This window comes from Carcharodon carcharias, chromosome 3, assembly GCF_017639515.1.
Source record: "Carcharodon carcharias isolate sCarCar2 chromosome 3, sCarCar2.pri, whole genome shotgun sequence".
NCBI classification, from domain to species: domain Eukaryota; kingdom Metazoa; phylum Chordata; class Chondrichthyes; order Lamniformes; family Lamnidae; genus Carcharodon; species Carcharodon carcharias.
The window spans coordinates 196,871,633-196,894,804 of NC_054469.1; the positions used below are offsets into that span (position 1 = coordinate 196,871,633).

Here is a 23,172-nt window from a genome sequence, read left to right on the forward strand (position 1 = left end):
GCTGTCTGACCTGCTGAGTTTTTCCAGATATTTTTGTTTTTGTTCTATCTAGCCCCTATTCAGAAACGGTGCCGGCTCCCGATTTCTGATAAAAACAAAAAACTGGAAATCCAAAACAAAAACAGAATTACCTGGAAAAACTCAGCAGGTCTGGCAGCATCGGCGGAGAAGAAAAGAGTTGACGTTTCGAGTCCTCATGACCCTTCAACAGGTCATGAGCACTCGAAACGTCAACTCTTCTTCTCCGCCGATGTTGCCAGACCTGCTGAGTTTTTTCCAGGTAATTCCCGATTTCTGATTGGTTAGTTAGCCAGCCTGTCAAAAACCCATGACGTAGCGCTTGCCGTTTTCAATTGGCTTGCATTGTTGTTCATTAAGCGACGTCAAGATTGACCGTTTACTCCCGCCCTCATCCGGTTTCCCTCAGTCTCGCGATCCCAGCTTGGACCGTTGGCGGCGCCGAATTTGAAATTTTGAACAGTTTGGTGCAGCTCGGGGATTGTGGAGGTGGCAGCACGAGAAGAGCTGAAGAAAAGGACCGATTGACAGGAGCTGATTCGGCTGACGTGGCTCGCGAGCACCATGGACCCGTTCACTGAGGTAAGGGACCCTATGTGTCCGCAGGTTGGTGGCAGAGCGGCGGGTGATTACGGGCTAACCTCTGGCAGTTCTGTGAGAGAGACCGAGGCCGTGAGTAATGGCGAGGAGTGTGTAAGCTGTCCTGAGCTGTGACTCCTGGGCATCCTAACAACGTCCGCTGTCACTCACTGAGGTTCATGCCTGGAGCTTCTGTACCCTTGCTCCCCGGATCTCCCCAGCTTTGCGTTTAAAGGGGGACCTTCCTAGAATTCTTGTTTGTCACCCAGGCCGCCGGTTTGTGAGGGGAAATGGACGGAATGAATCTTCCCAAATCATACAGCATTCCGGCCTTCCCAAAAAAGGAATGAATACCCTTTAATCAAACGACTTTTCCTTAACTCACAATAAACCAGTAGCCCTGGTGGGTGAGAAGGTCATTCCGATGTGTCAAATGCAGAATATTTTTGAATGGATTTTGCTTCAGCTTTCTCCCCCGGCCCCATTCCCTTGTTCTGGAAGACGTCCAGATTGATGAGCCCCGCAGTTTGCGCCATAATTTGAGTGTTGTGAGATGTGGGGTGTAGGAGGGGTGATTGCTTGGCGATGCAGCAGCATTACTTCAAGATGTAGGGGAGCAGAGAGTTTTCCAATGCTTGTAAACTGAAATCACAGATTTTTGACGTTTCGGATGTATCTGTCATCAGAACTAAACACACCCAAATGTATCCCGTTTTTTGCTATTGCGGACGCTGACTGACCTGCTGCCAGTTTCTAGCATTTTCTGTATTCATTCAGATTTTTAGCATTAGCATTTTTTTCTGTTCTTTTATTGTCTGACTTGCTCTTTGAGTTCTGGAACGCTTTCCACTGAGGTCACCCATCCTAAATTTCACCACTAAGTCTGTGCCTGTCATTTCATAAAGGTGAAAAAAAAATCCGGGACTGTTGAGACAGGAATGGATTAAGAACACTTCTGGAATGTGATGTGTTTTGTAGTTAGGATGCGAAAACAGCATTAGATTTTGTAATAGAAAAGTATACATTTGTTTCGGACTTCATACAGCACCTGATTTGGGGAGTGAATAAACTAAATTCTGACTTGGCAAATGAGTAGCTAATATGCTGTATACAGTCATCAGTCACTTGTGAGATTAAGTCATAATTTCCTTACATGGACACAGCATGTTTGTTGGATCACAATTTGCTTTACACTTGAGCTCAAACTGAAATTTCAGTTATGTCTTGTATCTGCTATAAAACTGGGATCTTATCCAAAAACATTGGCGGGGCCTTTTGTATTACCATATTTAACTGACTGACTCACTAACATACTCTTCTTGCAGGAATGCAGAACCAGTTTGAACATAAATGGTTTATTTGACTGTCATTCTGATAGTATAACAAATTTGTTAATTTACTGCAGGACATGTGGCATGCACCAGAACAACTAAAAATATAGTACAAATGTTCTAAAAAGGTATGAAAGCTCTATTCTGGCTCTATTCTGGCTGTACTGTTCCAATTATTGACCAAACAACATGGAAAAATCACATCTGCATTTTACTGCTTGCATTTGCAAAATTGTGTTTTCAGTTGGTGTTTTTTCTTCTTCCTTTTGTTCACTCTACTTTGCTGTTAGTACAATGTTTGGCAATACTTAGCTGGACTGCTTCTCAGTAAAATGCTATTCCTTCATCAATTCTTTCAACTTTGGTCTGCTGTATGTTCCAATAAAGTCAACAGTTCTGTTGCAAAGCCACATATGAAAAGCTTGTTTGCTATGGATCAAGTTGTAGTACTGAATAATGAAAACTTCGCCTGTCAAAATTAGGTTAATGAAAGGTCCAAAACTGGAGATTGTTGAGTATATCTCAACTGGGCCGAGTATGTCATGTTAGCATATTTTATTGATTGCTTCTATAATGCTCATTGTAAATGCCTAGAAATATGCTAAGCTTCTCACTTAGAAGTTTACTTTTACTGTAGAAATCATTATAAGAGTAGACATAAGGAAGTGCGCTTGTCGTTTTGGGATATTGCAGTGGGACATCTGTTAATTTGTTTATGACTCTCCCCTCGCAAACCGGTGGCCTGGGTTACAAACAAGAATTTTAGGAAGTATAGGAATTTTAGTATATGCCATTGCTCCTACAAAAGGTACCTGCTATATTTTTGTTGGATGTACAGCATTATGTTAAGACTATAAATGTTCTATTAAGTCTTCATAATTTTCAAACCATATGTGGTATGAAGGAAAAGCAAAACCAACAAGTTATCATATTAGGATGAGGGAAGATCAAGATAACTCTCAACTTTTAGGCTAGCAGCATTTTCCTCATTAGTTTTGTTCGGTGTTTGTTTATTAGTACCAATGGTAGATAAAGAAACATCACCCTTGTGTTAACTATAAACTATTTTTACTCAAGTACTCCCACCACATGTGTCTCATTGTTAAATAGCTCAAAATGCTGCCCACAGGTGCCAACCCATTTTAGGAGAGACAAAAGTCTATAATTGCTACGCTTTTTTCAAATAGGTATAATATGGATATTTTACATGCTTGCCTTTACACTACTGGATTCCTGGTGATACAGATTTGAGTTAAAATATTTGTTTCTGTGCACAAATACAATGTATAAAAATGAAAATTTAGTCTGTACTTTGGGGAATTTTTTTTTTAATACTTGTTCTGGAATGCTATATATCTTCAACTCCCACAGATAGATCATTATAACTTTTTTCACCTGCCTTTCTCTGCTCCAAACTTATATCCAACACTGATTCTAATGACAAAGAAAACTCTGGCCCTGGTTCTCTGTTTCAGTTCAGATAAGGCCTGATCAAATGTTATGCAATCTAAAGCATGCTTGTGTCCCTTTCATTTCCACCCTTTGCTGTTTCCTCTGATCCAGCTTTTGGCCAACACTGCAAATTTAATGTTTCCTGATAGTTTCACTGTCCAGATGCAGAGAACAGATATACTTTCTGACATGTAGATAAGCTTTGAGAAACACTTGTGCTTGGGAAATTTGTGGATATAGTACTCTGTCTAACAGGGCTATCTCCTTGTCTCAGACAAGATCATTACTATTATCTTTTATGGAAAGCATATACTTTGCTTTTATAAGCTGGTGGAAAACCATTAAACTGGTTTAATTTTATTTTCACTGCACAAATATCGTAATGTTTTGACTGCTACTGTTAAAATTCTACTCCAGCCTCTCCCTTCTGAAGGTGCATATGGTTCAATGGCTGCTGGTTGCTTTCTATTGCCTTAGTAAATTTTCCTCTGTGGGCTTAGGCTATTTCCTTTGAAAGAATCCTAGCTGAAGCTAATCTGTCTTCACCAAACATCCATGCAATTTCCAGTAAGGGTCAGTAGTTGGTGGGGAAGAGAGGGGAACGAACATTGGCTGACTTTAATGTTTCTCATTAGCTGAATGGCATTGATTGAGCCCAGTTTTTACTGTTGTACAGCCACACCAACTGAGACTGACAGCACAGTCAGGACTCTAAAACTTGTATAAAAACAAAAAAACTGCGGATGCTGGGCAGTTCTGTCGAAGGGTCATGAGGACTCGAAACGTCAACTCTTTTCTTCTCCACCGATGCTGCCAGACCTGCTGAGTCTCTCTAAAACTTGTAGTCCGTATGGTTTAGTTGTATATTGCCTCCACTGCTAATGATGTATGATTATTTTATTTTTAAGAAAATGTTCTCACTTTCCTTTTTCTGTTTTAAATTTTTTGATTAGCTAACAGTAAGTTTACTTCAAGACTTTTTCTATTTCCAATAATAATGTTTTTAATGAAATATAGCTGTGGATTGCATCTAAAGACCAACATTCATCTCAGGTCTTTAAGGGATTGGAAAACACTGCAGCAAATGGAACATTTCAAATCTTATATATTGCCTTGCCCAGTTGTTTGAATTAGTGGTACAGTACGTCAGTTACTCCAATAGGATTTGAATTTCGAAGTCACATGCCAAACTACATTCTTGAGGAATGAGATCCAGCTGTTTCATCAAAAATATTCTGGTGTAGTGCTAACTAACAGATCTGGTACGTGTTTCAAGAAATTCAAATTCTGTAAATGCAGCTGATTGTTAGCTTTCCTCCTGAATCAGGAAAAAGTGGTGTGTGCCAAATTATACGGTTGGAAAGTTTCAAATATCATCCTGGACTTCACAGAAATGCTTAGTGTATGCTACCTGTGTAACAGCTGCCCCACCACCCCCTGCCCCCCACTGCCCTCCAGAGGCCATAAACATAAGTTGTCACTAAGAAAGTAATAGTAACTAGTCAGGGGTTCAGGAGAAACATATTTACTCAGTGTGGAGAGAATGTAGGGAGTGGTAGAAATGAGTTGGGGAAATAGAGAATAGCATATGGTCATAGGATGAGATGAAGTAAGATGGAAGGATGCTCATCTGGAGCATAAACGCTAACATACAACTATTCAGTCAAATGGCTTGTTTTTGTTCTGTAAATAATATGTAGAGAGCTGGCAACATTTAAATAGTGTATTCTGATATGCTAAAATCATACAACAGATGAGTTCTATGCTATAGTACTAGCTTTAAATTACATATAACTTCCACATGCAAAAATGTAATTTGAATAACTGTTTTTCTATATCATAGAGCCATAGAGGCCTACAGCACAGAAAAAGGCCCATTGATTCTGCACTGGTCAAACAAGTACCTAACTATTCTAATTCCATTTTCTAGCACTAGGCCCATAGCCTTGTATGCCATGGCATATTGACTCTATTTCAACCCTTTTAGCACCACATTTATTCTGATTTAGACCACAAGAATAACTTAACTTGGATATTTGTTAAGAGTTGCTGTCCTACACTTAAAAACATAAATCTGATGGACTTCAGCGAGGATGAAAGATAGCTCAATATGCTTTAACTGTGATTAACTTCTAGGTTAAAACTTAATTTTGAGTTATGTTAGTTGAAAATTGGTTTAGGCTTCAGATCGTACTAAAATTGGACCTCCAGATTTCCTCCATTTTTAGCAATGATAAGGTCAGGATCTCTGAACTTTGCTGTCCTTCAGATCCGTTTTATCTACATCCTCTGTCCCTTACCAACCACCATTGGTTCCCCATCATTACATTTTACTGAAACCTTGGTGGCAACCCCGATGTGATGTAACATCAGGGCAACTTTATTAGGCTGAAGAAATGAGAGTTTTGGGATATCCTGAGCTCATGGTAGTTGCTCGATAAATGCAAGTCTTTCCTTTTTTTTATTCATTTACGGGATGTGGGCGTTGCTGGCTAGGCCAGCATTTATTGCCCATCCCTAGTTGCCCTTGAGAAGGTGGTGGTAAGCTGCTGCCTTGAACTGCTGCAGATAATGTGGTGTAGGTACATCCACAGTGCTCTTAGGGAGGAAGTTCCACAATTTTGACCCAGTGACTGTGAAAGAACAGCGATATATTTCCAAGTCAGGATGATGAGTGGCTTGGAGGAGAACTTCCAGGTGGTGGTGTTTCCATCTACCTGCTGCCCTTGTCCTTCTAGATGGTAGTGGTGGTGGGTTTGGAAGGTGCTGTCCAAGGAACCTTGGTGAGTTTCTGCAGTGCATCTGTGCGTCAGTGGTGGAGAGAGTGAATATTTGTGGAAGGAGTGCCAATCAAGTGGGCTGTTTTGTCCTGGATGGTGTCAATCTTCTTGAGTGTTGTTGGAGCTGCACTCATCCAGGCAAGTAGAGAGTATTCCATCACACTCCTGACTTCTGCCTTCTAGATTGTGGATAGGCTTTGGGGAGACAGGAGGTGAGTTACTCGCTGCAGGATTCCTAGCCTCTAACCTGCTCTTGTAGCCACAGTATATGGCTGATCCAGTTCAGTTTCTGGTCAACAATCATAAACAAAAACCAAAACAATGTAGCATCTATTCCTCAAAATCAAAAGGATCTTGAAACTTTTGAGGTCAGACATTCATAGATTTTTTAAACGCGCAAAAAAGCCTGAATATACTGTAATAATAGTACTTACAACCACATCTGATAGCTTGAGACTTAAATGCATTACAATTCTGGGCACTGCATACAAGTTGATCAAACCTTTGTCAATCCAAATACTGTGTGCCGCTTTAAAATTTTTATACGTTTTTTTATCCTAGCCATATGACAGTTTTCTGATTTCTGCATTATATATGATTATACCAAAAAATACAATTCCGTATAAAGAGAATATAATTAGATTGATAAATTGTCAGTAATTTCAGTTAATAAGACGATTTCCATACAAATGACCTTTTACTTCTATGGGCTCACAAGATCAGTATAACTCCCAGACTTTGTTATCAGTAATTGTTGCATATGTTTGTTATTTCATCAAATAAAATCTTTGTCTTTAATTCTGTACCATCCAGCACCAGTGAAACCCCAGTTTAAAAAGGTAATATTTATCCAGATGTTTTCTCTCTGAAAGACTAACTGTATCTTTGTACTCGTTAATCAGTGAATAGTGCTCTGAAACTTGAGAACAAGTATGCAATGGTACATCTTTAATTAAGTTCCATTATTAAGCAGATGATTACTTCATGCTGAAACTTAACAGAACTGGATGGCCAATCTTTGTTCAAAAGTTCAGCGGTCACTGTTTTTAAAATGAGTTATTCTTCGCTGCTTAATAAATGAAGGCTAACATTACTACAAGGTTAAGGAAAAATTGACATCTGCATTACCTTAGCACACCTTAAGTAAATCAGATTTAACTCCTTCCTTGCACTATTCCTCAACTCTTCACCCCACTATTTCACCCTGCCAGTCCCCCTTAGGTCATTCTGTTAAAACCAAAGTTCTGCAGTCAGATGACACCTTGCATACTGTATTGACTTTCACCCTGATATTTGGGAAAATTCCTAAACAAGAGCAGAATATGCTGGAACCACTCAGCAGCAGAGTTTTCTCCACAGGTACTGACTTGCCTGAGTGTTTCTGGCACTTTCTATTTTTGTTTGATTTCTAGCATCTAGTTTCCTTTTGCTTTTTTTAGAAAATGCCAATCCCCGATACTGGCGTTAAGCAGGCCCTGAAGCTGATTCTCTATATCACAGGATTGAAATATAAGGAAAGGTTAGGAAAATGCTTCAGTTTTGAAGGGAGACAAATGAACAGAACATTTTTATAGAGTTATAAGATAATTTAGAATACTATTTCAAGTCAAACCACTACTGTGGGACTTGAGGGCTATATGTATACACTTGATGAAAGACAATGTCAGGACTCATGCCAAAGGCATATTTCACTGTTACTTGGAATAGTGATCTGGGTAGGAGAGTGAGGCATAATCTCTGAAATTATTTGAGATGCAGTTGGGTGCTGGAATAGAGTTCACAGGTCTCCAAAGAAGGCTGGCCCTAAATGCTTCTTTCATCTGTACTTGCTGAAAATGAAAAACTTTTGAGTTCTCACAGCTTAGTATCCTGCGAATTTTGTAAACAATGGTGATTGGTGTGGTTGTGACCAGAATTAGCATGATTTTCTGGTATATTTTCTGTAGCAAATCTCTAGCCTTCATGAATGACATGTTTGGGCCTTCTGCCAGCTCGTTCCAGTTTTAAAAATTCGGCAGTAGAGGGCATTCCATACAGTCTAGAAATGTGCGGTGATCTGGCTTCTCCAATTCCCACTGTTACAACTATCATTTTCTGATTGTTATAACGTAAGAACACAAGAAATAGAAGAAGGAATGAGTCAGTCAGTGCTTCAAGCCTGCTCGACTATTTAGTAACATCATGGGTGATCTTCTGCTTCAAGTCCAATTTCCCGCCCTATCACCATTATATATTTTATCGAAAAATTATATCTCTTGAGTATGCTCAATGAGCATCAGCAGCTGTCTGGGTGAAGAATACCAGATGAAGCTAAATGCTGTCTTTATTTACTGTGTCATTTGAACTTTACTTTTGTCCTTTTTGTATTGGTATTAAATCCCATTTAACTTCTTATTGCCATAATCTGTAAAATGCAAATTGTAAGGGTTCCTTACTAATTATTTTTCAGCATTTTTGAATCTGTTGCCAGAATTGTCCTCACTTCACCTTTGGAGATTTTGCTGAAAATGCTCTGACAGGATTTCCATGTCCTATGACAAAGCAGGGTATTGTAGAAAAATAACTGCATACATTAAGCATTGTTTTTATGAAAATTGATGCTGATCTTGCAGATCAGGCAGGAGCTGAATGTTCTGGATGATACATGTACCCAGTGTTGCTACTTAGCCTTTTTAGTGGTTTGGTGCCAATATACTTCAAGAAAACCAGCATTGAAGCCAACTCAATTTAGAATTTCAAAAGCAAAATACTGTGAATGTTGGAAGCCTGAAATTAAAAACAGAAAATGCTGGAAATACTTCGTTCAGGCATAGTCTGTGGAGAGAGAAAACAGTTTGATGACCTTTCATCAGTTTATTTTTGAAAACATTTTAAGTCTGAGATTTTGCTGCTATTTGCACTGTATATAACATTAATACAACAATGAAATTGATGTAATTTTTTGAAATGTATTAACTCTAATCAAGCCGCAAGGAAATAAGCTGCCTAACTCATCACATCATTAGTGATTTTATACTTTGTAATTCCTGATGAGTCTCATGAATTTTTTTCAAACCAATATCTGTGCTTCAGCCTAGTACATCTTGGCTTTAGCAATAAAATAGTTTTTGTGCTCCACTTGTCTTTCCCCTAATAAAAGCTTATTGTTTTAATTGAATGAAGTGATGCAATTTGCTTAGTGTTTGCATTATGTAATCTGTGATTTTACACTGGACAATACACTGAATTGTTACCTATTCTAGAAACTACTTGAACGAACTCGGGCTCGGCGAGAAAATCTACAGAAGAAGATGGCTGAGAGGCCCACAGCAGCTGCTCGACAAATTGCAAAACGATCAAGGGAACCTTTGACTGAGGCTAGCAACCAACCATTGGAAGTTACTGAGGAAGGTAAGATATTTCTTACTGTGTGTTTGATTCTGAGCAAAGATGCCCAGTAGTCCACAAGTGAATGGCAGCAGTAATCTTTTATTATGAAGAAGCAGTATTATTTCTTAATGTGCTACATGCCCTAGGTACAGGGCACCTGCGAATTCTTTACTAGACATATATCTAGAACTTTAAATGTGAAATTTGAAGATGCTCCCTACAACGATATATACACGTCATTGGCTAAAATACTGAAAAATGGCTCAATTTAAGGCAGTTGGCTTGAGGCAGTGCTCGTCGCCACCTTTTTTTTGCAAATGACTCAGAAAATGTAGAGAATACTACACATTCCTTAGCTAATATCACCACCGTCATCATCCCTTTGTCCTTTTGTCTATGACATCTTTGGCAATCTCTTCTTCGCCTTCGCCTATCACTGGCCCTCTATTGAGCTCTACCTGTCCCACCCCCTCAACCAGCTTATATTTCACCGAATTTCTAATTTTCCTTTGTCCTGATGAAGAGTCATGCGGACTCGAAACGTTAACTGTATTCCTCTCCGCAGATGTTGTCAGACCTGTTGTTTTTCCAGCTTTTTTTGTTTTTGTTAGAGAATACTAAAGTTGTGGCACATGTGAAGGACAGTAAACACAACATTAAAGTTCAACATGAGTCGGGGTTAAGACTTGCTAATGGAGCTTGGTATAGAGCTTTAAAAGGGCTAGTTTGACTGGAATAATAATTCTTGTGCTCAAGCTTTTGCACTCTTTGGTGTTTCATGGTTCAATTGATCATGCCATTCCTCCAATTGTGGTGGTTAAGGGAAGAATTCGCATTTGGGATTTCTGCAAGTTATTTTTAGGAAAAACTTGAACTATAACCTAATCAATACATTTAGACCATAATTTGCCGATTACACCCAAAGTAAAAACTCTATCCACTTGATTGGGACAGACTGTTCAATGATGTTTCGCTAGGGAATAAGTGGGACACCTTAAAAGTATAATGTTGAGCATGCGGGATAAATATGTACCTAAAAGCAGCAAGGTCAGATTAAAGAGGAATGATTCTAAATGGACTAATAAGCAAATCAAAAGTGATTTAGTGAGAAAACAACCTCTATAAATCTTGTTATTGCATAGGGGATGGTAAATGCTAAGCTGCTCAAATCCCAGAGGGAAACTTGAAACAACTGCCACAACTGTTTTGTAATTTGTATTTTTATTTCGAGGTGCGGGCCTCAAATTTAGTAGTAATTACGACCACCAAGGTTTAGAGTTTTTTTTACAAAACTAAATCAAACATTTATTAACAAAATAATTAATTTTAAGCACATACATAGGTCTACAGATTACTACTATGATAACTCCTAGCTTCCCTAATTAATCTAACTCCCAGTTACACCTCTGTTAAGGCAACAGTAAAAACAAAATAGATTTTAACAGACCCAGGCAAAACACATGATACCCTGAGGACGGGGACATTCATGGTGAATTCTCTTAACTTTGGTTCCCATTGGCAGCAGCTTGGTACACAGAGGATGGAGATTGTTCACACTTGTTAGATCTTAGAATGTCTTCCTCTTACACATAGCCTTCTCTCCTTTTATACGTTTTTCCCCTTTGAATGCAAATTTCATTGTTTCAGTATGTCTTTCTAATAATAAAATCTTTCATAGTACCAACTTTATCAGTAAGCTTTGGGAAAAATAAAATGGTTTGTCTTCTTTGGCTAAATGTAACATTTCACCCTCTCCTTTGAAATTTAAACTACTCTGGCTTATCTAAAAATGCATGTTTTCCTTTACACCTCACATTCTAAAACTTCAGGCATGTTTACTTTATTTAGCATTTCAAACCTAGTTTCTCTTCTGATACATCAAAGCCTTCAGACCAACTATCTTTAATTCAATTAAATCTCACAAACACACACACTCACACACTCACACTCACACTCTCTCCCCCAACCCCACTATTCCTACTTTACAATAAATCCCAATACTATTAAATGTTCATGACAATCATGCAAGGAGAAAGTGGCTGGTTTTCTCAGATGTGAGAAAGAATATCTCCGAAGGTAACTGAACAAACAGAGAGGCCTCATTTTACTTATCTGCAGAGGTGAGATATAACATATGTGGATAGTAGATGAGAGCCATCAAAAACATACACAAGCTTGAAACAGAGTGCAAGGTGATAAACATTCTGAACATTCACAAAGGAAGACATGAGCAACATACCCTCCCCAAATGGAGGTATTATGATTTTGATATAAATGGGAAGGAAGTCTGAAACAGATTAAAAGAGCTAAAATACACTGTATTGTGGGATAGATGATATTTATCCTAGATTGCTAAAGGAGACCAGGAAAGAGTCTTTGAGGTATTAATGTTCATTGAGGGAGTTATTGGATACTGGGAAAGTACCAGTATTGAAAATGGGTCAATGTGACACCCACATAAAAAGGATGCACCGGCTATCCAAATGAGCATTATGACTTAGTGCCATTCTCCTGCCTTTTCCCCATACCCTTGCACGTTGTTCCTATTCAAATAAGCATCCATTGCCCTCTTGAATGCCCTAATTGAACCTGGCTCTACCACACTCCCAGGCAGTGCATTACAGACTCCAGCCACTCGCTGTGTAAAAAAGTTTTTCTCACATCACATTTGCTTCTTTTGGAGATCACTTTAAATGTGTGCCCTCTTGTTTTTGATCCTTTTATGAGTGGGAACCCTTTCTCCCTATCTACTCTATCCAGCCCCCTCATGATTTTGAACACCTCTATCAAACCTCCTCTTAGCCTTTTCCTCTCCAAGGAAAACAGTCCCAAACCCTCCAATCTATCTTCATAAATGAAGTTTCTCATCCCTGGAACCATTCTTGTAAATCTCTTTTACACTGTCCCCATTGCGTTCACATTCTTCCTTAAGTGTTGCGCCCAGAGCTGTGCACAGTACTCCAGCTGAGGTTTTACTGATGTCTTATATATGCTCAGCATAACCTCCATGCTCTTGTACTCTATGCCCTATTAATAAAGCCCAGGATAATGTATGCTTTATTAACTGCTCTCTTCACCTGTCCTGCTACCTTCAATGATCTATGCATATATACACCCAGGTCCCTCTGCTCCTGCACCCCCTTAAGAATTGAACCCCTTATTTTATATTGTCTCTCCATATTCTCCCTACCAAAATGCATCACCTCATACTTCTCCACATTGAACTTCATCTGCCACCTATCTGCCCACTCCACCACCTTGTCCACGTCTTTTTGAAGTTCTTTACTGGCCTCCTCACAGTGCTTCTAAGTTTTGTATCATCTGCAAACTTTGAAATTTTCCCCTGCACACTAAGATCTAGAACATTAATATATATCAAGAAAAGCAAGGGTCCCAATACCGACCCCTCGAGAACTCCACTACAAACTTCCTCCAGCCTGAAAAATATCCATTGACCATTACTTTCTGTTCACTATTACTCAGCCAATCCTGTATCCACTTGCTACTGTCCCATTTATTCCATGAGCTATAACTTTTCTGACAAGTCTGTTGTGTGGCACTGTATCGAATGCCTTTTGGAAGTCCATGTGCACCACATCAACAGCATTATCTTCATCAACCCTCTTTGTTATCTGTTCAAAAAAACTCCAGCCAGTTAGTTAAACACAATTTCCCATTTAGAAATCCATGCTGGCTCTTCCTAATCAACTCACATTTTTCCATGTGACTACTAATTCTATCCTGAATAATTGTTTCTAGAAGCTCCCCCATCACCGAAGTTAAACTGACTAGTCTGTAATTGCTGGGCTTATCGTTATGCCCTTGTTCTAAAAAAGGTTGCAGTGTTTGCAATTTTCCAGTCCTCTGGCACCTCCCCTGAGTCTAGTGAAGGCTGACCAGTGCCCCTGCAATTTCCACTCTCACTTCCTTCAATATGCTTGGATGCATCTCATCCGATCCTGGTTTCTTGTCAACTTTAAGTACCGACAGTTTATCCAACACTTCCTCTTTATCAATTTTGAACCCTTCTAGCAACATAGTTTCCTCCCCTGTCACCGTGGCCTGGGTAGCATCTGCTTCCTTGGTAAAGACAGATGCAAAGTATTCATTTAACACCTCAGCCATGCCCCTTGCCTCCGTGTGTATATCACCTTTTGGTCCCAAATCGGCCCTACCAGCCTTTTACTATGTATGTGTCTGTAGAAGACTTTTGGATTCCCTTTTATGTTGACTGCCAGTCTTTTCTCATAATCCCTCTTCGCTTCTCTAATATGCTTTTTCACCTCCCCTCTGAGCCTTCTGTATTCCTCTTGGTTCTCAATTGTTCTTTCTACTTGATACCTGTCATAAGCACACTTTTTCTTCTTTACCTTAATTTCTATCTGCTTTTTCATCCAGGGAGCTCTGGATTTGTTTGCCCTACCTTTCCTTGACTGTGCCCGAACCATTTCTCTTTTGAAGGTAGCCCATGGTTCATCTACAGTTTGCCCTGCTAACCTGTGGTCTCAATCTATCCAGTCCAGATCCGTTTTTGCCCCAATTGAAATCTGCTGTACCCCAGTTAAATATTCTTACTCTGGATTGCCTATTGTCCTTTTCTACCGTCATCCAAAGCCTTATGATACAATAATATAAAAGCAAAATACTGCGAATGCTGGAAATCTGAAACAAAAACAAAAATAGCTGGAAAAACTCAGCAGGTCTGATAGCATCTGCAGAGAGGAACACAGATAACGTTTCAAGTCCGTATGACTCTTCATCAGAACTAAAGAAATATAGAAATGTGGTGAAATATAAGCTGGTTGAGGGGTGTGGGACAGGTAGAGCTGGATAGAGGACCAGTGATAGGTGGAGGCAAAGAAGAGATTGCCAAAGATGTCATAGACAAAAGGATAAAGGGGTGTTGACGGTGATGATATTATCTAAGGAATGTGCTAATGGTGACATTAAGGGTAGAAAGGAAAAACAAGTGGCAGAAGGCCCGAATGGGGGTGGAATGGGGGAAGGGATCGAAATGGGCAAAAAGATGGAGATAAAACGATAAATCGAAATAAATTTAAAAATAGGTGGGAAAAGAAAAATATATTTAAAAATTATAAATTATTGGAAAAAGGGAGTTCGGAAAGGGGGCGGGGATGGAGGAGAGAGTTCATGATCTGAAATCGTTGAACTCGATGTTAAGGCCGGAAGGCTGGAGAGTGCCCAGTCGGAAGATGAGGTGCTGTTCCTCCAGTTTGTGTTGAGCTTCACTGGAACATTGCAGCAGGCCAAGGAAAGACATGTGGGCTTGACAGCAGGGTGGTGTGTTGAAACGACAAGCGACAGGGAGGTCTGGGTCATGCTTGCATGCAGACCGAAGGTGTCTCGCAAAGCAGTCACCCAGTCTGCGTTTGGCCTCTCCAATGTGGGAGCAGTGAATGCAGTAGACCAAATTGAGGGAAGTGCAAGTGAAGTGCTGCTTCACTTGAAAGGAGTATTTGGGCCCTTGGACGGTGAGGAAGGGGGATGTAAAGTGGCAGGTGTAACACCTTCTGCGGTTGCATGGGAAGGTGCCGTGGGAGGGGGTTGAGGTGTAGGGGGTGATGGAGGAGTGGGCCAGGGTGTCCCGGAGGGACCAATCCCGGCGGAATGCCACCGGAGGGCTGAAAGGAAGACGTGTTTGGTGGTGGCATCATGCTGGAGTTAGCGGAAATGGCGGAGGATGATCCTTTGAATGCGGAGGCTGGTGGGGTGATAAGTGAGGACAAGGGGGACCCTATCATGTTTCTGGGAGGAGAGGAAGGAGTGAGGGCAGATGCGCGGGAGATGGGCCGGACACAGTTGAGGGCCATTGGAAAATTGGTGGAAGACCTCGGTTGAGGAAGAAGGAAGACATGTCAGAGGAACTGGTTTGGAGAGTGACACCATCAGAACAGATGCAATGGAGGCGAAGGAACTGAGAGAATGGGTTGGAGTCCTTACAGGAAGTGGGGTATGAGGAGCTGTAGTCGAGATAGCTATGGGTGTCGGTAGGCTTGTAATGAATATTGGTGGACAGTCTATCACCAGAAATTGAGACAGAGAGGTCAAGGAAGGGAAGCGTCAGTGATGGACCATGTGAAAATGAAGGAGGGATGGAAATTGGAAGCAAAATTAATAAATTTTTCCAGGTCCAGACGAAAGCATGAAGCAGCACCGAAACAGCCATCGATGTACTGGAGAAAGAGTTGTGGGAAGGGCCTGAGCAGGACTGGAACAAGGAATGTTCCATATTCCCCATAAAGAGACAGGCATAATTGGGGCCCATATGGGTACCCTTTGCCACACCTTTTATTTGGAGGAAGTGAGAGGAGTTTAAGGAGAAATTGTTCAGTGAGAGAACAAGTTCGGCCAGACAGAGGAGAGTAGTGGTGGACGGGGATTGTTTGGGCCTCTGTTTGAGGAAGAAGTGGAGAGCCCTTAGACCATCTTGTTGGGGGATGGAGGTGTAGACGGATTGGATGTCCATGGTGAAGAGGCGGCGGTTGGGGCCAGGGAACTGGAAATTGTTGATATGATGTAAGGTGTCAGAGGAGTTGCGGATGTAGGTGGGAAGAGACTGGAACAAGGGGAGAGAGAATGGAGTCAAGATAGCAAAAAATGAGTTCAGTGGGGCAGGAACAGGCTGACACGATCTGTCTGCCAGGACAGTCCTGTTTGTGGATTTTGGGTAGGAGGGAGAAGCGGGCCATCCGAGGTTGGGAAACTGAGGTTGGAAACTGTGGAGGGAAGATCTCCAGAGGAGATGAGGTCAGTGACAGTCCTGGAAACAATGGCTTGATGTTCAGTGGTGGGGTCATGGTCCAGGGGGAGGTAGGAGGAAATGTCTGCGAGTTGATGCTCAGACTCTGCGAGGTAGAGGTCAGTGCACCAGATAACAACAGCACCACCCTTGTGAGTAGGTTTGATGACAAAGTCAGGGCTGGACCTGAGAGAACGGAGTGCAGCAAGTTCAGAAAGAGAGGTTAGAGTGGGTGAGAGGCGCAGAGAAATTGAGACGTCTGATGTCACGCCGACAGTTCTCAATGAAAAGATCAAGAGCAGGTAAGAATCCAGACAATGGGTCCAGGTGGAGGGAGAATACTGGAGGCGGGTAAAAGGATCCGTTGAACGGGGAGAGGACTCCTGCCCAAAGAAGTGAGCACAGAGACGAAGGTGGTGGAAGAAGAGTTCAGCATCGTGCCGAGCCCAAAATTCATTGAGGTGAGGGCGTAAGGGCATGAAACTGAGTCCTTTGCTGAACACAGAACGTTCAGCATCAGAGAGGGGAAGGTCGGGGTATGTTGAATGCACGGCCGGGGCTGGGATTGGAAGACCGGATAGGGTCAGCGGGACGGGCTGGGGTGGAGGGTCCTGGATGGGCGTTGGTGTTGATGAGTTGTTGGAGCTTGCATTCTTTTGCACCTGAAAGAAAGAAACAAAGTTTCTTGTTGAGGCGTCGGATGAGACAAAGATTAAAATGAATCTGGGGACAAGGACAGCTTAGAGATAGGGTAAGTCGGTGCTGCTGGAGGGAGAGGTCGAGTGTGTTCATATAGCAGTGCATGGCACTGATACAATGATCACTGTCTCCTGAATGTTTCCCCCACTGTCTTTTTGATCAAGTTAACCCATTTCATTTCCAAGAACCAGGTTCCAACAGTGCATCCTTGGACACATAACTGCTGTAGAAAATTCTCCTGAACGCTATCTAGGAACGCTTGCCCTCCTCTGTCCTTTACACTACCACTGTCCTAGTCTATATCTGGGTAATTAAAGTTATACTACTTCATGATGTTTGCATCTCTCTGTAATTTCCCTGCAGATTTGTTCCTCTACACCCTTCTCTCTAGTTGGCGATTTATAGACTACACTGAGCAATGTAATGTGCCCTTTTTGTTCCTTAGCTCTAACCAAATTGATTCTGCCCTTGAACAGTCTGAGACATCCTCTTTCTCCACCACTGCAATGCTCTCCTTAACCAATACCACCACCACCACTCCTCCTTTTCTTTCTTTCCTATCTTTTCAGAACATCTTGTACCAAGGAACATTTAACACTCAGTTCTGCCCTTCCTTGATCCAGGTCTCTGTTATCGCCACAACCCCATATTTCCACATGGCAATCTGCACCTGTAACTCCTCAATCTTATTTACTATGCCCCATGCATCTACAAGTGTTTGCAGCTCGAGAAACCTCGGATCCAAGTTAAGGAGCTAGAGCCTGAGCTGCAGATGTTGCGCCACATCAGGGAGGAGGAAAGTTATCTGGACACTGCTCCAGGAGACAGTCACAGCCCACAGATTAGGTAATTCAAATTTGATAGGGGATCAGAGACAGGAGGGTGTGACAGCAGGTGTGGGGGCCCAGGGGGTAGCAATTAAGGATCCTCAGCCCCTGCAGTTGTCCAACAATTACGAGGTTCTTGCAAGCTGTGTGGACGAGTGCAGGGACTGCAGGGAGGAAGAGCAAACTGATCATGGTACAGGGCGCCGTTCAAGTAGGGGGAGGAAATAGGAACGTAGTATTGGTAGGGGACAATATAATTAGGGGGATAAATACTGTTCTCTGCAGCTGTGAACGTAAGTCCCGAAGGCTGAGTTGCTTGCTCAGTGCCAGGGTTAAGGACATCTCCTCAGGGCCGGAGAGCAACTTGGAGTTGGAGGGGAGGGATCCAGTTGTCGTTGTCACCTTTGGTACCAACGACGTTAATAGGACTAGAAAGGACATGATTACAAGGAGATCAAAGCTGGGAACTAAATATTCAGGGTATGTGACTTTTCGAAAGGATAGGCAGGAATGAAAGGGTGGGCTAGCTTTGTTGGTACAAGATGGAATAAGTACGATAGCAATAAATTATCTTGGATCGAAAGATGTGGAATCCATATGGGTGGGAGGTAACAAATAGCAAGGGAAAGAAGACACTGGTGGAAGTAGTCTTTAGGCCCCCTAACAGTAGCTATGCTGTAGGACAGAATAAATCAGGAAATAATGAAGGCATGTAAAAAAGGCAGTATATTAATCATGGGTGACTTTAATCTTCATGTAGATTAGGAAAATCAAATTGGCAGAGGTAGCCACGAGCAAGAACTCAGAGTGTATTCGGGACAGTTTCCTAGAACAATATGTTGCAGATCCAGCCAGAGATCAGGCTATTTTGGATCTGGTAATGTGTAATGAGGCAGGTTTAATAAATGATCTTGGATTAAAGGATCCCCTAGGAAACAGTGACCATAATATGGTGGAATTTAGGATTCAGTTTGCGAGTGAGAAACTTAGTTCGGAAATAACTGTGCTAAACTTAAATAAGGGTAATCACAAAGGAATGAGGGCAGAGCTGGCTGGAGTGAACTGGGAAAGGATTTTAGCTGAAAAGACAGTTGATGAACAATGGCAGATGTTTCAGAAAGTAATTTGTGACTCACAATAAAGATATCCCAGTGGGGAAGAAGGATTGTAAGAAGGGGATAAACCAACCATGGTTAACCAAGAAATCAAAGTGAAAGAAAAAACATACAATGTGGCAGAGATTAATGGTAAGCCAGAAGTTTGGGAAAGTTTTTTAAAAACCAGCGGAAGATGACCAAAAAAATAATGAAGAGGGAGAAAATAAACTCTGAGGTTAAACTAGCAAGTAATATAAAAATGGACAGTAAGAGCTTCTTTAAATATATAAAAAGGAAAAGAGAGGCCTAAGTCAATATAGGCCCCTTAAAGAATGAGGCTGGGGAAATAATGGGGAACCAGGAAATGGCAGAGGAGTTGAATAAATATTTTGCATCAGTCTTCATAGTAGAAGACACTAATAGCATACAAAAAATACTAAATAATCATGAGGCAAAAGAGGGGGAGGAAATAAATACATTAACTATCATTAGAGTAAAAGCACTAGGAAAACCAATGGGGCTAAAGGCCATAAGTCACCTGAACTTGATGGGTTGCATCCTAGGGTATTAAAGGAAATAGCTGCAGAGATAGTGGATGCACTGGTAGTAATCTTCCAAGAATCCTTAGATTCAGAAAAGTCCCAGAGGATTAAAAAGCTGTCAATATAAGTTCCTTATTCAAAAAGGGAGGAAGACAAAAAACAGGTTACTAACTATAGGCCAGTTAGCTTAGCATCTGTCATTGGGAAAATGTTGGAGTCTATTATAAAGGATGTAATAGCAAAGCATTTAGAAATGCATAATATAATCAAGCAGAGTCAGCATGGCTTCATGAAGGGGAAATCATGCCTGACAAATTTATTAGAATTCTTTGAGGGTAACAAGCAGGATAGATAAAGGGGAACCAGTAGATGTAATATATTTGGAGTTCCAAAAGGCATTCGATAAGGTACCACACATAAGGCTATTTAATAAGATAAGAGCCCATGGTATTAGGGATAGTATATTAGCATGGATAGAGGATTGGCTAACTAATAGAAGACAGATAGTTGGGCCATGGGTGGCATTTTCAGGATGGCAATCTGTAACTAGTGGAGTGCCACAGGGATCAGTGTTGGAGGGACAATTATTTACAATATATATTAATGACTTGGATGGGGGAAATGAATGTACTATCGCCAAGTTTGTAGGTGACACAAAAATAGGTGGGAAGGCAAGTGGTGAAGATGACAAAGAGTCTACAGATGGATATCAGGTTAAGTGAGTGGGCAAAAACGAGGCAGATGGAATATAATGTGGGAAAATGAGAGGTTATGCACTTTGGTAGGAAGAATAGTGCAGCTGAATATTACTTAAATGGCGAAAGACTGAAGAAAGCTGCAGCACAGAGGGATTTGGGGGTTCTTGTGCATGAATCCCAAAAAGCTAGCATACCAAAAAACTAGCATACAAGTTCAGCAGATAATAGGTAAGGCAAATGGAATGTTGGTCTTTATTTCAAAGGGAATGGAGCATAAATAGAGAAGTCTTGCAAAAACTATACAAGGCACTACTTAGACCACACCTAGAATACTGTGAACAGTTTTGATCCCCTTATCTAAGGAAAGATATATTGGCATTGGAGACAGTGCAGAGAAGATTCACTAGGTTGATCCCGGGGATGGATTTTCTTATGAGGAGCGGTTGAGTAGTTTGGGCCTCTACTCATTGGCGTTTAGAAGAATGAGAGTTGGCCTTATTGTAACATGTAAGATTCTTGAGGGGCTTGACATGGTAGATGCTGAGAGGTTGTTTGCCCTTGTGGGAGAGTCTAGGACCAGAGGGCATAATCTCAGAGTAAGGGGGTGCCCATTTAAAACACTTGAGGAGGAATTTCTTCTCTCAGCGGGTAGTCAGTCTGTGGAATTCTTTACCGCAGAGGGCTGTAGAGGCTGGGACGTTAAGTATATTCAAGGCTGAGATAGACAGGTTCATAATCAGTAAGGGAATCAAGGCTTATGGGGAAAAGGCAGGAAAGTGAAGTTGAGGATTATCAGATTAGCCATGATCTCATTGAATGGCAGAGCAGACTAGATGGGCTGAATGGCCTGCTTCTCCTACGTCTTATGGTCTTACATACATGCAGAGTAACCCTGATATAGACTTTATTCCTTTCTTCGACTCCACCTATTAACTTACTATTCTCTATACTAGTGCTATCTGTCTCTCCCAGTAATTTGTGCGCTCTGGTATTCCTCTCTAATATTATCTACTGGTTCCCACACACTGCCGAGTTAGTTTAAAGCCTTCCAACGGCACCAGCAAAATGCCCTTCAAGGAACTCTGTCCTGGCTCTGTTCAGGTGCAACCCGTCCCGCTTGTACAGGTGTAATATCCCCAGAGCCAGTCCCAGTGTCCCAGGGATCTAAAGCCCTCCCCCCTGCATCATTTTTCCAGCCACACATTCATCCTCCTATTTCTGTATTCACTTGCACGTGGGCTGGGAGTAATCTGGAGATTCCGATATTTGAGGTCCTGCTTGCTAATTTTCTACCTAGCTCCCTAAATTCTGATCGCAGGACCACATCCCCTTCCTACCTAAGTCATTGGTACCAATGTGGACCACGACCTCTAGGTGTCCACCCTCCCCAGAAGAATGTCCTGCAGCTGCTCTGTGATATCCTTGACGCTGTCTCTAGGAAGGCAACATACCATCCTGAAATCATGTCCATGGCCATAGAAACACCTGACTTTTCCCCTAATCTCTGAATCCCCAAAGACTATTGCTCTTCCTTTCTTCTTCCTCCCCTCCTGTACAGCCAAGCCGCTTGCGGTGCTGCAAATTTAGCTCTAACTGCATTCCTCTGAGGAACCAGTACCTTCACCAGCTTCCAAAACAGAAAATGGATTTGTGAACAGGTCCCCAGGGGACTTCTGCACTACATGCCTAGTTCTCTTGGACTGCCTTTTTTGACTAGAACAAAGATTCTGGTAGCATTTAAAATAATAAAAAGGTAGACAGAGTATATACAAGCAGATTGTTTCCAGTAGATGAGTGGTCAAGACCAAGGGGTCATGGATACAAGATTAAATGCAAGAGATTTAGAACAAAGTAGGAAAAAGTTATTTTCAACCAAGAGTGGTCAGGATGTGGAATTCACTTCCAAGATTAATGGTTGAAGCAGAACCTGGCAACCTTTAATGATTTAAATTGGATAGATGGGTGAAGGCAAAGCAGTTGAAGGGAGATGGGATCAGGATAGGCAACTATGATTAAAGCTCTATGCTGGCGTGGAGGATATGGACTGCTTGGCCCAAATGATCTGTTTCTGTGATAAGGTATTTTTTGGCACCTTTTGAAAGCTCGCTCAAACTTTAGCATAGGAATCTGAAGTGGGGAGTGAACAAAAGCTTTTTGTAGGTAAGGGGAGAGTACCCATGAAGTAAAAAACCCATGCTCTGAATGATGGTACTCACTGTTGCGAGCATTTACAGCTTTTGAATTAAGACATGAACTCCTTTTGACTAATACTTATAATTATTCTGTTCAGAGAAAAATGTGCTGCACTCTTTGGTAAATTACTAAAGGTGGACAGCTCCCCCACAGGGAGGGAGAGTTCTTAGGAGGAATTTGAAGATTGGAGAAGCCAGTATGGTAAGGTGGTTTGGGAGAGAATCCCTGAGAGCAAAAACACAATGACAAAGAATGGCCTCAGATTAGATGAAAAGCATTAATTAAACAAATGCTTTTTTATGCACTCGTAAGTGTAAATTAGAATTTTAAATCCCTAAATTTTGTCATACTGAAATATATTTCCTCTCCTCTTGTTCAGTCTGCCAATTTATTGTATATATTCTCTCTTTAAGTACCATGTTTCCTCCGCATTATTTTGCAGCCGCATTAAAAACCTGCTTTGTTATATGTAGTGAAATTATCAACCAAGCCTTCGCCATCCAAAAGACGCTGTTCAGATAAAATGGAAACCCCAGTCCCTGGGGCAGAGAACAAAGAGCCAGAAACTCCTGTGTTTACTCCTGTTGCACAACCTCCTCCAAGTCAATGTGTCGGGTTAACTGAGATTCAGGAAGAGCAAAGGGTGAACCAAAGTACGCACCCAATTACCTCTGTGAAGAATCGAATGCAAAGCCTGGTAGAACAACGTCGCCGGTGGGACTCTGATGGTATGGACTAATTGTGTGTTGGAATGTGATTGTATATTTCAACGTAATTTATTTTTTTGCTTTCTCTTTTAAAACAATGTTTCATTCAAAATTGCTCTA

General features: G+C 41.3%; 1 protein-coding gene across 2 annotated transcripts in view; it reads left to right on the forward strand.

Moving 5' to 3' along the window:
- The first annotated feature begins 428 nt into the window (after positions 1-428).
- The window catches only part of anln (anillin, actin binding protein), a 105,313-nt gene continuing 82,569 nt past the window's right edge, over positions 429-23,172 (forward strand). For both annotated transcript variants that reach the window (XM_041184916.1, XM_041184917.1), the window contains exons 1-3: positions 429-600; positions 9,403-9,550; positions 22,819-23,073. In XM_041184916.1, coding sequence (XP_041040850.1) covers positions 583-600; positions 9,403-9,550; positions 22,819-23,073 — 421 coding nt within the window. In that variant the 5' untranslated portion in view covers positions 429-582. The remainder of the gene's footprint in view (positions 601-9,402; positions 9,551-22,818; positions 23,074-23,172) is intronic.